Source organism: Macrobrachium nipponense, chromosome 2, assembly GCF_015104395.2.
Source record: "Macrobrachium nipponense isolate FS-2020 chromosome 2, ASM1510439v2, whole genome shotgun sequence".
NCBI lineage: Eukaryota > Metazoa > Arthropoda > Malacostraca > Decapoda > Palaemonidae > Macrobrachium > Macrobrachium nipponense.
In genome coordinates this window covers 112,743,790-112,757,512 of record NC_087201.1, presented here as the reverse complement: position 1 = coordinate 112,757,512, position 13,723 = coordinate 112,743,790, and the positions used below count along the sequence as shown (strand labels likewise).

The 13,723-nt window shown below is 40.3% G+C and overlaps 1 protein-coding gene across 1 annotated transcript in view; it reads left to right on the top strand.

Annotated features, from left to right (window-relative positions):
• Positions 1-13,723, top strand: part of LOC135221276 (endoplasmic reticulum transmembrane helix translocase-like) — a 354,729-nt gene that overhangs the window by 121,849 nt on the left and 219,157 nt on the right. The window contains exons 6-7 of the mRNA XM_064259089.1: positions 9,006-9,159; positions 9,351-9,503. Of these exons, the coding sequence (XP_064115159.1) occupies positions 9,006-9,159; positions 9,351-9,503 (307 nt within the window). The remainder of the gene's footprint in view (positions 1-9,005; positions 9,160-9,350; positions 9,504-13,723) is intronic.

Genomic DNA, 13,723 nt, shown 5'->3' with positions numbered 1-13,723 from the left:
GTGGGTGGAATTTAATAGATGGAGAATACAAGCCAGTAATGAAACCATTGCCACTGGCTCCTAATGCAATAATTTATGTGGTCAAATACAATTTTTCCAAGTCAAGATGTTCAACCAATGTGTGCAAATGTTGAAAGAATAAACTTAATTGTACTGGACTGTGCAGATATTCTACTGAATCAGACAAATTTGATAATGCAGAATGTGAGGATGAAGCTACCCTCCCCCTATCAGATGATGAGGAAGCCAGTGAAATGAAATGTTGTGAATATTTAGGTAAATTATGATCAGACCCATTGGAGATTTCTTTAGGAAATGTATGGAAGCCATATGGGGTCTTTGGCAGCCATATTGGTTTTTTACTGCCAACAATGACGTAATCAACAACCCTTATTTGTTCCGATGCCGTATACTTACCCCAAACCACCATCGTAGGAGAATCCTGGATGTCAATCCGGTACCAACTAGAAAAAGCAGGTTATTCCTTCCCCTACCCAGGCACTTGCCCCAGGGGTCGAAGGTCATGACCCATGACCTGGTTGCCAGTCTTTCCTGGTCGCTGTAGCGGTCACACGCTCCAGCTCGACATCCATTACCAGCCCGTTTTCCCTTTATGTTTCCCTGTGTGTTGTGTGTTTCCCACATGTGTGATTGTTCCTTTCGGAGATGGATTCTTCTTCGCAACGGCATTGCCTCAGTCCTAAGGGCAGGGCTTGTTGGCCATTTCTTTCGTTTGTTAAGATAGACCCCCATTCTTTATGCAACAAGTGTCAGGGTTGTCCTTGTTTGCACGAAGCCACGTGTGGTTAGTGTTCCATGTGGAACGGACCACCAATGGGATCTGGCTTCGACAAAGAGGAAAAAGAAGCCCAGATCCCCTCCAAGAAGGCTTCTTCAGAGGTACCTCACAGTAGAAGTATTAGCCGAGGGCCTGGAGGGCCTTCGCCTTCTCCTGTTCCTCTACAGGATTCTTCAACGGAGCATCGGGAGTTTTCCCCCGTCCCCTCCCAGCGAGGGGACCTAGGTGAGTCCATTGCCGGCCGAGGAGTCCATTTCATTGCCCCAGCAGGAGTGTCCAATCCAGAGCACACTCTGTCTCCCCAGTGTCCCCATAGGTCTGTCCTCATCCTCCTCCGGTGTTCCAGCCACCTCTCCAGAGGTGGGGGACTCCCTGGTAGGTCTTCGAGCAGGCGTACCCTCTCAGGTCCTTGACAGTTCCTCACTAGGATGTAGCCAGGGTCCTGGACGCTCTAGAAAAGCCCCCTTTCAAGCCCCTCATGGACATCATGGACAGGGAGCTCACACTTAAGACGGTCTTCCTGTTAGCCTTAGCCTCCTCAAAAAGGGTGGGGGAGCTGCACGGCCTCTCCCATGCGGTATCCCACTCGAGGGTATGGAAAGACCTCGCCTTCAGTTTCGTGCTATCCTTCGTGGCCAGGACCCAGAACCCATTGGTAGTAAGTAAATGAGAGGCTTGTGGAATTCTCCATCCCGGCCGGCCCTGCCTAGGTCGGAGGATCCCTAGGACCTCCTCCTATGCCTGGTCAGGGCGGTGAGAAAGTACCTTGGCAGGACGGAGAGGCTTCGCCCCAGGATTCAGAACCTGTTCCTGACTACCGGCTGGAACAAGAAGGCGGTTTCAAAGAACACCAACTCCTGGTTGAGGGAAACCATCAAGGGGGCCTACGAGGGAGCAGGACCTCCCCCCCTCAGGGGGCAAAGACCCTCGACATCAGGGGCATAGGCACCTTCCCTGTCCTTCTCCAAGAATTTGGCGGTCAGTCAGGTACTCCAGGCCAGGGTCTGTAAAAAGCAATCCACCTTTACAACCCATTACCTCAAAGACTGCACCAGGAGGTTTAGCCCTGCCAGGTGATTCGAGAGTGTGAGCGGGTGTGTGTGTGTAAAGTGTGATTATCCTTCTTCCCTCCCCCCTCCCCTTCATTCCTTCCCTGGGCCTTCGGCATACGTGTCAGGACCCCTCGTCTAAACAGGTGAGACTTAGTGAGCGAGTAGAGTATTATACAAACCATTGCCTTATGTGTACTGGTGGATGATTCCTCCCCTCCTATACAGGCCAGGTCGGTTCTCCCCCGTCGGCGGACCTCCCCTGCACCCTAATCCAGCGGAGCGTGTCCCCCTTGGGGCAGATGCCCTCAGAACCTTAGACCGGGCCTCTCCTTCCCTTGATACTCCCGCCTACTAAAGAATAAGTCTCCTATGATAGTAGTTCAGGGTAAGTATACAGCGTCGGAACAAATCACAAATTCTTAGTCATTTGTATTTTTCCTAGCTATACTTACTCCGAACTACTAAGTTTTTTAAGCCCTCCCTACCTTCCCCATGTATCTGAGGGCAGGAGTATTAGAGACATGGATAGGACTGGCAACCATGTATGGGTCATGATCTTTGACCCCTGGGGCACATACCTGGCTAGGGGTAGGGGAAGGAATAACCAGTTTTTTCTGGTCGGTACTGGGTTATCATCCAGGATTCTCCAACGATAGTAGTTCGGGGTAAGTATAGCTAGGAAAAATACAAATTACTAAGAATTTGTGATATCACAACCAGAAATAACTAGAAATTGCCCAGTTGCTTCCTGAAGGTTGAAGAAATCACTAAAAAGTAAACAGAATTCTATATGTGGGTCAGTACCTATAGCAGCCATTTCGAATACTAAATGTTTTGGTAATTTACTTTAAAAATCCAGACTCAACTAATTAGTTATAGTTCAAGTTGACTGAAAATAAATGGATTATTGGACTAAAAACACCAACTCTTACTGGAAAGAGTGCCCAAAATGGTGGCCATTTTGAACTGCAAGATGGCTGCCATCTGCCACCCCTGATAAATCTCTAGCAAAGATTTTCTTGTTATTTGGAACCTATTCAAGAATCTAGGTAGGTGCCATGTTCTAATCATAAAAATCCTATGGGATTACATAAACCCCCAGACTGCTATGGTTCTCACCCCTTTGGCAAAGTGGCTCCATCTGATGAACATCAATTTATAACTTTATCTTGACAATTGGCTCCTACATTCTCCTTCAAGAACCCACTGCACAGAGGAATTGCAGAAGACTTCTCCTTGCTCAGGATCTGGGCCTCTTAACCCTTTAACGCTGATTGGACGTATTAAACGTCGACGAAAATTGTCTGTCGGGTGCCAATTGGACGTATGGTACGTCAACGAAAATTTTTTTTTTTTAATTCGCAGAAAAATAGTTATAGACCTACTAGGCGAAAACTTTTGAATCACGCGCCTTGATTTACAATCGTTACTCAGGCGCGCAAGTGCGAATTTCTTTCTTCTCGCACGAAAAAGTATCAGCGACACATCTCAGAAATTATTTAGTCTGAAATAATTTTTGCACCATTTTATATTAGCTGTTACATGGATTATTATATATGAAAATGTGCACAATTTCATGTAGAATACAACTAAAAACAACTCATGGTTGTAGATTTTATCAGTTTTGAAATATTTTCATATAAATAACGATAAGTGCCAAAATTTCAAGCTTTGGTCAACTTTGACTCTACTGAAATGGTCAAAAAACGCAATTGTAAGCTAAAACTCTTATATTCTAGTAATATTCAATCATTTCCCTTCAGTTTGCAACAAATTTGAAGTCTCTAGCACAATATTTCAATTTATGGTGAATTTATGAAAAAAAACTTTTTCCTTACGTCTGCGCGGTAACTCTTCCGAAAAAATCATACATTTTTTTGTCCGATTGTCGTAATGTTTGCACCACTTTAAATTAGCCGTTATATAAAGTTTTATACAGTAGTACCTCGAGATACGAAAGGCTCAACTTACGAAAAATCCAAGTTACGAAAGCCAATACGAAAAATTTTACTGCTCTACATACGAAAAGTTTTCAAGATACGAAAGGTTATTGCTATAAAGTCCCGAGATTTGCCCGGACCACCGAGAACAATTTTAAAACTCCCACGCCGCCAACTGAGTAAACTCGCCACCATCCTCCCGCTCTCCCATTGGTTCCTGATGCTAGTCACCCCATAAGGTCCTGCTCTCCTATTGGTCAGCATCTACCCCTTGTGCTTTAAGTATTCTATTGGTAAAAGGTTGCTGTAAATTGAAAAACTTAGTATTCATGCAATACATTTAATAAAAAAAAAGAACATTATATAAAGATAGAATAAAGAATAGAAATGAATGGTTATTATACTGTTTGGTAGTTTCAGTAGTTGAAGAGAGATAATGAAAATTTATGGCTTACTGTGTAAAAGTGATTGCTTGGCGATCGTTCGATACTCGTAAGTGCTGGATGTAAACAGACGTTTGGAAGCTTTTGTTTGTTTGTTTATTATAGTTAGTGGTTACTTAATAATTATTTGAAATGAGTATATGCAATACATTTAATAAAAAAAAATGTGAATTAGATATCATAAAATATAAAATAAATCAGACTGCCAACAAATATGCATTTTTTAGAATTCTTCTTCTGTTTTATTATTACGTTACATATACGTATTGCGTATGTTTCATTATAGTTGTCAGTAACTCGGTATCTCCGTTAGGTAAAGATAGAATAAAGAAAAGAAATGAATGGTTATTATACTGTTTAGTGGTTTCATTAGTTGAAGAGAGATACTAATGACAATTTATGGCTTACTGTGTGCTAGGAAAAATGATTGCTTGGCGCTTGTTCGATACTCGTAAGACGGGTAAGAGCTGAGAATGTAAACAATCGATTGGAAGGTTTGTTTTTTGTTTGTTTGCGTATTATAGTTAATGATTAATTAATAATTATTTGAAATGAGTACATACTGATTATTTATACATTTTATTGGCATATTCTAAGCTTTTAGCTCTTAGGTTTAGATGTCAGAATCATAGACTAGGCTACAGTAGCAACCGCTAATATAGGCTAGGCTTATTGCTAAGGGACATATGCTAAAGTCCTAATATATGCAGTAAAAATGGGGTTGAACATTACATGCAGTTGAATATTACTCAAGTATGTACAGTATTTTGCCTTTTTGGAGTCATATTTCTTCCGTCGTAACCCTAGAACATGTGTTTTAGGCCTGGAAATATAATTTACTGGGGTGTTTTTGGAGGGCTTGGAACGGATTAGCCATTTTACATGTAAAATGTGTTCCAAGATACGAAAAACTCTTGATACGAAGGCCGTCTCGGAACAGATTAATTTCGTATCTCGAGGTACCACTGTATATGGAGATGTGCGCAATTTCATGTAGAATACAACAAAAAACAACTCATGGTTGTAGCTTTTTTTCAGGTTTGAAATATTTTCATATAAATAACGATAAGTGCCAAAATATCAACCTTCGGTCAACTTTGACTCGACCAAAATGGTCGAAAAACGGAATTGTAAGCTAAAAATCTTACATTCTAGTAATATTCAATCATTTACCTTTATTTTGCAACAAATTGGAAGTCTCTAGCACAATATTTCGATTTATGGTGAATTAATAAAAAAAAAACCTTTTCCTTACGTCTGCATCGTAACTCTTCCAAAAAAATCATAATTTTTTCGTCCGATTGTCGTAATGTTTGCACCATTTTAAATTAGCCGTTACATAAAGTTTTATATATGAAAATGTGTGCAATTTCATGTAGAATACAACAAAAAGCAACCCATGGTTGTAGTAGCTTTTATCAGTTTTGAAATATTTTCATATAAATAATGATAAATAGAAAAAATTTGTCCTTCGTTCAACTTTAACTCGACCGAAATGGTCGAAAACTGCAATTGTAAGCTACAGCACTTACAGTCTAGTAATATTCAATCAATTACCTTCATTTTGCAACAAACGGGAAGTCTCTAGCACAATATTTCGATTTATGGTGAATTTTTGAAAACCGCTTTTTTTTACGTCCGCGCGTTACAAATTCATGCATCATTTTGTGATAATATTTTCTCTGTGTTGCCTTGATTGTTTTAAAATGTGTTATATACCAAAATGATTGCAATTTAGTGTACAATACAACAACAAAAATTAACTCGTTATCTTTAACCGTTTTGCTCACAGCGCGATTTGTATACAATTATATATGAAAATTTTGTTGCGCTGTCATATATCCCAATATTTATATATGATAATGATATTTTTTTCATTTCTGACGATTGCGTACTAAACTTCAGACAATGACAAAAAAAGGAGCCAAAAGTGAACTCTTAATCTTGAAAACTGAGCGTGCTGTGATTTTTTTGAAAAAAACATTTTTTCCGCTTCGGCGCTCACTCGCGAACGCCGCCGGCATACGGGAGACGATTTTTAAAATACCGCTTTGGCGTTTAAGGGTTAATCAACTTTCCCAAGTCTCAGGTAGTCCTGACTACTCGGTCAATTCTCGTTTTAGGGAAGATCATCGACTCACAATTTTCTGGCTTTTCCATCCCAGAGAAGAATTCAGTCCTACCTTCAGATGGTTCAGAAATTCTTCGCTCTGCCTTCCTGCTAAGCCAATGAGGGGATGAGCCTCCTAGTCATCCTCTCATCCATCAAGAAGTCTGTGCATTTAGGGAGACTTCACACTAGACTTTCGGTTCTCCCTAAAGGCCAGTTGGTGCAGGAACACCCTCCCAGACTCATTCTTCTTCCCCATCACTCCCGAAATCAAGGAGGACCTTTGGTAGTGGCTTGGAGAAGGGGGATTCTCAGTCTGGAAATCATAATACATCCGTTGAACCCAAGCCTAACCTTATAGTACTCAGATGGTTCAGATCTGGGTTGGAGGCCTCATCTGCAGGATTTGGAAGTTGCAGGGACATGATAGCAAGTAGAAAAGAAGCTCTATTTCAATATGAAGGAGCTGAAAGCTATGCACATGGCTCTTCGACATTTTGCCGCTATACATGCAACAAAATGGTCACTGTTCATTCAGTCAGCATGATATTGTTGGCCTACATCAAGAATCAAGATGTGTACTCTTTCTCTCTTTGCCAAGCAGCCAAAAATCTACTCCTTTGGGCCCAAGACAACTGCTCCCTGATTGTCACCCAAATCATTCAAGGCAAATTGAACATCCTTTCAAACAAATTAAGTCGTCGCAAACATGTTCTACTGATGGAGTGGACACTGAATTCACAGGTTTGCATCAACTTGTGGAAATAGTAGAAGAAGCTGTCGCTAGACCTGTTTGCAACACTTTCCCTTGTATTGCTGTCCAGTTCTGTACCCTCTGGCATGGGTAATTGATGCAGTGCTCCAGGAGTGGTCCAACCTGGACATTTATGCCTTCTCACCTTTCAGCATAGTGAGGGAAGTCATCAACAAGTTTCAGGCCCACAACAATTCTTCAGTGACCCTCGTAGCCCCGTTTTGGCCATGGGAGTGGTTCCCTGACCTTCTCAGACTGTTGTTGTACTTCCCAAGACACCTACCGCAGTGTTGAAGTCTTTTCATTAAGGTTTGTCCACTCTCGCTCTGACAGGCTTCAGACTGTCAGGAATCTTGTCAGAGCAAAAGGATTTTTAAGAGCAGCAGCAAGGGCTATTGGCCAACTGTAGACGTCAACCTTCCTCCAATGTTTACCAGGCTAAGCGGTCAGTTTTCAGCAGCTGGTGTCAAAGACATGACATCTCGTCTTCTAAAACCACTCTAGCACAAACAGCAGACTTATTGCTCTTCCTGAAGTCCTCCAGAGGACTAGCAACTTCAATCAAAGGTGGTAGAGCCACACTTAATTTGGTGTATAGGCATAGATGGCTGGATCTTGCAGCTAGTTATGATATTAGTGGCTTAATTAAATCCTTTAACACTTCAAAACAAAATCAACCAACTTCTGTACCTTGGAAATTAGATGTTGTACTTCATTTGCTCTCTGGTCCTTCCTATAAACCCCTTCACACCTCATCTCTGAGGAACTTAGTGAGGAAAACCCTCTTTTTAATTGCTTTGGCCACAGCCAGAAGAATGATCAAATTGCAAGCTGGACAAACAAGTTGGCTTTTCACAAGGGGATGCAGTCTGCTTGTTCACTCCCGGGTTTTTAGCTAAGAATGAAAGCCCATCCAACCCCAGCCCTGTTCCTTCTCCTGTCAAGAACCTGACAGGTATCCTCAGACCAACAGACCAGGAGTTTTCTGTCTGATTAGAGCCCTAAAGTGCTTTCTTGAAAGAACTAAGGAGATCAGAGACCCCTCTTGTAATCTCTGGTGTTGGTGAAGAATCCATCTTGTGCTATGTCCAAGAATGCATTGTCCTTTTGAAGAGATGTAATCTGAATCTCAGTGGTATTCAGAAAGAGGCAGTACCCTTAATATTGAAAGTTGAAGCCCACAAAATTAGGGAAGTCGCCACTTCACCGGTGTTTAAATGCAATCTGTCACTCCACAATGCTTCAGTCTACATATTGGAAGTCTAGATCTGTTTTTTGCTTCTTATTATGTATTTAGCAATGTGGAGATTACTTATGAAAATTCCAGTACATTAGGTCTGTTTTCCGGGGCTCATGGTATTGGGGGAGGAAGTATAGGAGTATATTTCCTATTTCTCTGTCTCCTTGCCTTAATTCAGGTGATTGAGATGTGAGAAGCCTGGGGATATTGCATACCTGGAGTACCCACCAGTCATGTTTTTAATGGATGGGTAGTGGTTTTTATGCGATGTGCAGGTAACAAAGTTGTGTGTTGGGTTTCTTGTACCGTGCTCATGGCAATGTCATTTCTTTGTGTTATGATGCTTCAGCAACCATCAGAGTATTCCTTGGATAAGCAACCCCTAAATTAATAGTGTGCCTGTTATAGAATTTAGATGTTTTAGCATTTTGTTTATTCATCAAAAAGATTACCTTATCAGAGCTTTGGAAGATTGAAAGTATTGTATGCCATATTAAAAAATCACCAAATTACATTGATGCATTTTAAAGGTCGTGTCATCTGGTAAAAAGATGGTTAAGTTTTTTCATTATGATCATCTCCATTCTTTAAAAACCATTTTTGTAGCATATTGAAAAAGTTTATATATTGTGGAAATAACTGTTATAGGAACTTTAATCTTTTCCAGGTGTATCGCAATCGGAGATGGCGCTCTATAATGACTGATCAGTTGGTTCCTGGTGATATCGTGAGTGTAGGTCGTAGCCAAAATGATAATCTTGTACCATGTGATCTTTTGCTACTTCGAGGCCCTTGTGTTGTAGATGAAAGCATGCTTACAGGTAGGTATTGAAACTTAAGAGTAGTGTATTGAATTTACTGCATGTAATTCATATACCTTATTCATTTTTAATTTTCACCCTTTGAATATTTAGGGAAATGATTTTATTTATTATCTACAAAATATTTTTAACACTTTATACTGATGTATAAGTAATTCCACATTTTGTAGCATCTGTTTTTATTTTCACAGGAGAATCTGTTCCTCAAATGAAAGAAAGCCTTGAATCAGTTGATTTAGATCATCCACTAGATCTTGCTAATGATTCAAAACTTCACATTTTATTTGGAGGGACTAAAGTTGTACAACATACACCACCAAGCAAAACTGTAACTGGTTTGAGAGGTAGGTGGAATTGAAGGTTAATTGCATTTGACAGTACCAAGACAAATAATGAAATAGGCATTATGAAGGCAGAGGGTACTTGAGAGATTAATTAGTGATGGCACTCTACCATAACATTAGATTTGGAGTGGAGACAGTGGCTGTTTTATCAGAATTTGAGATGAATATTAGTTGCCATCAATAATGGAAGAAACCAGGTGTACTATGTACCAAATACAACAGATGTTTGTCACCCACTAGGTGCTCAGGATTACTGGATGTATATGGAGCAAAAGATTTGTGATTCCCTGATGTGACAGATGAGCAAACCTTAGAAGAGTTAAGACTATATTTGATAATTAGGGACACTTTGAACTGTGAAGTGGGGGTTGAGAGAGCAGTGTGAGAGTAACTGCAGCATGGATGAAATGGAAGGAGATAGCTTATTACGGACTGAGGTCCGCTCCAAGTTCAATATTATGATAAACAAAATTAATTCAACACCAACAGTTGAAACTGGGGATACGAATATAGAAAGAAACACTAACAGAACAAAGGTTTATTTACAAGCTTACTAACAAAAGATAAATGCAGAATGGTTTCTCCTATTTACATAACAAAGTAAAATCTTACACTGCATGAACTGGGGGAACAGTGAGGTAATGTTAATACTTGCTGGCAAGTTTCAGCTGACAGAAATCAATGCTCGAAGCGATGGCTTCACAAAAGGAGAACTGTAACTTCTGACGTCTACTTGACACTGTATTACAGAAGGCAATGTCTACTCTTGATACTTGAAGGGCAGTAACTCCTCAAAACTTCTTGTAGAACGTTTCTTCTTTGAAGTCTTGCTCTACGTAGAAATGCCTCGGGAGTGGACGACGACTTGACCAGATTCCGATTAAACTCTTGAGCGCTTTTCTTCTCTGATCCTATGTCTGTTCCTTCTTCTCTTATCTCTCTCTGATGATCTCTGCTCTCTCACTGATGATCTGATCTCTGATCCTGATGATCTGATATCTCCTACTTCATCAGTCGTATTTATACAACTACCTGGGGGCGTGGCCTACCAGCGAACGTCACAGGCTCCCGAGATTACTGGAACTTCGTAGAATGGTCTCAACGAAGTATTGCATCAGAAATTGTGACGTTCCTCACGTCAAGTCGGAGCCTGTCGAGTTCCATACCCCACCTGACGTTTCTAGAACAATCATGAGAACAGGCGCCTCCAACACGTGCACGAATGCCTTTGCTGCAGACCTAATTGAAAAGAATGCATTTTCATTTCCTTTAACTTATCATTCTTTGCTATAAAGCAATTACCATGACAAGTCCCCCCAAAAAAAGAAAAAAAACTAAATCAACTGATTTTTTTTTTTTTTCTAAAGAGAAGCAAGAATTAAACAGCAGGGGAACAATTCTGCATAAAGCTTTAACACTTCTCCATTCACTCACCCACTCGTGCCAAAACAGAAAACGGTTATTAGGCTATTAATTCTGAAAACTAGAGGCTATTAGCTATCACATTATCCTTTCCTCTTACTTTTTTGTTTTCTGAACTCTAATTGAAAACTTCAAAATTCTAAAGTAATTCTGAATTTTCTCAAAACTAACTCCTCTCTGTAACGCCATCACACGGGTGGAGGCCACGGCACGGGGCGTTCTTTATAATTCTGAAGCAAGTTTACATGCATCCACTTTGCTCTACTTTTACCCATATCAATTACGTACATAATGTATATTTCCCCTCTTCTCTAATACTGGAAAAGGACCTTCAAACTTATAAGATAAAGAGGAACCTTCTTTCTGGACTAGTACTAAAACTTCATCTCTTGCACAGAAATTTGTCTCTTTCGCTCTAAGATCATGTTTCCGTTTAGTTTCCCCTTGACTTCCACTCGTGTTCTCTTTCATTACTTGCCAAGCACTTCCGTTCTCCTTTGCTAGTTGCCAAGCATCTCCTAAATCGTTTTTATAATACTACTCTAGATTAGTTATGTAATCTTCTCTACCCTACGTCTAGGCAAAGGTCCGACCATATCGATAACTACATTCTCAAAAGGTTCGCCTACTGAAGGAATATTACACAACGGAGCTCTAGGAATTACTTGATTCGGTTTCCCGGCAATTTGGCATTCATGACAGCTTAAAAACATACCTCTTTACGTCACTCCTCATCTTAGGCCAAAAGTACGCCCAACTAATACACTTGAAGGTTTTATTTACTATCAAATGTCCTTGCTCATCATGTGTTAACTTCAAAACTAATTCACGAAGTTTCGTAGGAACCACTAATTGTTCGGTGATTTCCCCTTTACTACCTGACTTAGGACGAACATAACGACACAAAACTTCGTCCTTTAAACAAAAAGTTTCCTTACACACATCATCGAGATCATCATCCAGCTCACGTTAAAAAATTTGGGTTAGTGTCTTATCCTCTCTCTGGAACTTGACTAGCTCATCCTTATCCAAAAGGTTAGTGCCTAATTCATCACCGTAACTAGTACTAGATACCGGTACATTTACTACGTTAGCCTCAACAGCTACACCTTCCGTTCGGCTATCACCGCCAACAATAGTCAGGTTTCTCAGCCACACTCATGCCAAGATCAACCTCGCCACCTCTGTCACACTCGTTCGAATCCACGAACTCTCACTTATTCGAAGCCATGAACAAATTATGACCGTAGTGTATGTCTGTATCTAAACCTGACGTAGTTACTACCATTTCAGGCATTGGAATATCCCTCACAACAGGATTCACATTCTTGGATAAAGCTAAGTCATTACCGACAATAATCTCAACACCATCAGCGGGCAAACTGTCAACAACTGCAAGTTTCACTTCTCATGACACTACCTGACTTTCTAAATTCAACTTCAACAAAGGACAAAGAACACAAGTGTTAGGAAATCCACCTAACATGACTTATTCTTCCATCTTGATTTCTGCCCTGTTCGGCACACACTCTCTCCTAATCAGTGAGACAGCAGCTCCTGTGTCTCGAAGCAAGACTACTTCCCTTGAATCCACTCCTCCAAGAGAGGAAACTACACCTTCTGACAGAAATTCACCAAAAAATTTCCTAGTTTCTCTCATCACATCATTCCTACTTGATGAAAGGTCCACAATTCTCGCTAAATGCCCTTTCCCATTACATCGAAAACAAGTTAATTCTGAGCCCACTAGATGCCACTTTACTCTTACAAACCTTAGACGTATGACCAGGTTTTCCACATGTATAACAGGAATAGTCACTTTTACTCGCATTGCTATTACTAGAACTAAAACCTTTACCACTTTGTACTCTACCCGACGAAGGATCATTTAGTTTCTTACTAACACTCAAATTATGAGTTAGATTATATTCATCAGCTAACCTAGTTGCTCCTGCAAAAGATACTTCTCGCCTATCTTCTATGTAAAGCTTAATCTCAGGGGATATGTTATCTTTGAAGTTTTCTAACAACACTAAGTTTTTCAAACCATCAAAATCCTCAACTTTAGCAAAAGTTAACCAATCAAAAAACATCCTTTCTAACTTCTTACCGTATTCCACATACATAATATTTTCATCCTTTCTCAAACTTCTAAATTTCTTACGGTACGCCTCCGGTACTAACCTATATGCGCTAAGAACAGTTTCTTTCACAACATCAGAATCATCACATTCCTCCTTAGACATACAACTATACACAGTAAGTGCCCTAACACTCGAAACTGACTGTAAATATAAAGTCCACATTTCTTTAGGAGAACCTACTCTTTCCATTAACTTCTCAAAACACATGAAATATTTTGTTACATCTTCCTCATCAAACTTTGGTACTAATTTCAGCACTGCACTCATACCTAACCTATCAGCTTCATTTTCGTTCTGGCCTGACTGACTGTTAAGAGTGCTTTGCCTTAACCGAGCAATTTCCAACTCGTGCATACGTTCTTTTTCTCTTTCTTCCTGCCCATGCATACGCTCTTTCTCTTTTTCTTCCTGCTGCATTACCAAAATTTCTCTCTCTTGCTGCATTTTCATTATTTCTCTCTCTTGCTGCATTTTCATTGCTTCTCTCTCTTGCTGCATTTTTATTACTTCTCTCTCAGCTGCTCTTTCATCTCTCTCATACATTTCTCTTTCTTCCTTTTCTACATACTCACAGAGATCATTCCCTTCTAGACCTAGAAGCTTACTAGACTCAATAAACTCTTTCACCATCTCACTCATTCTGGTTCTTTCTAT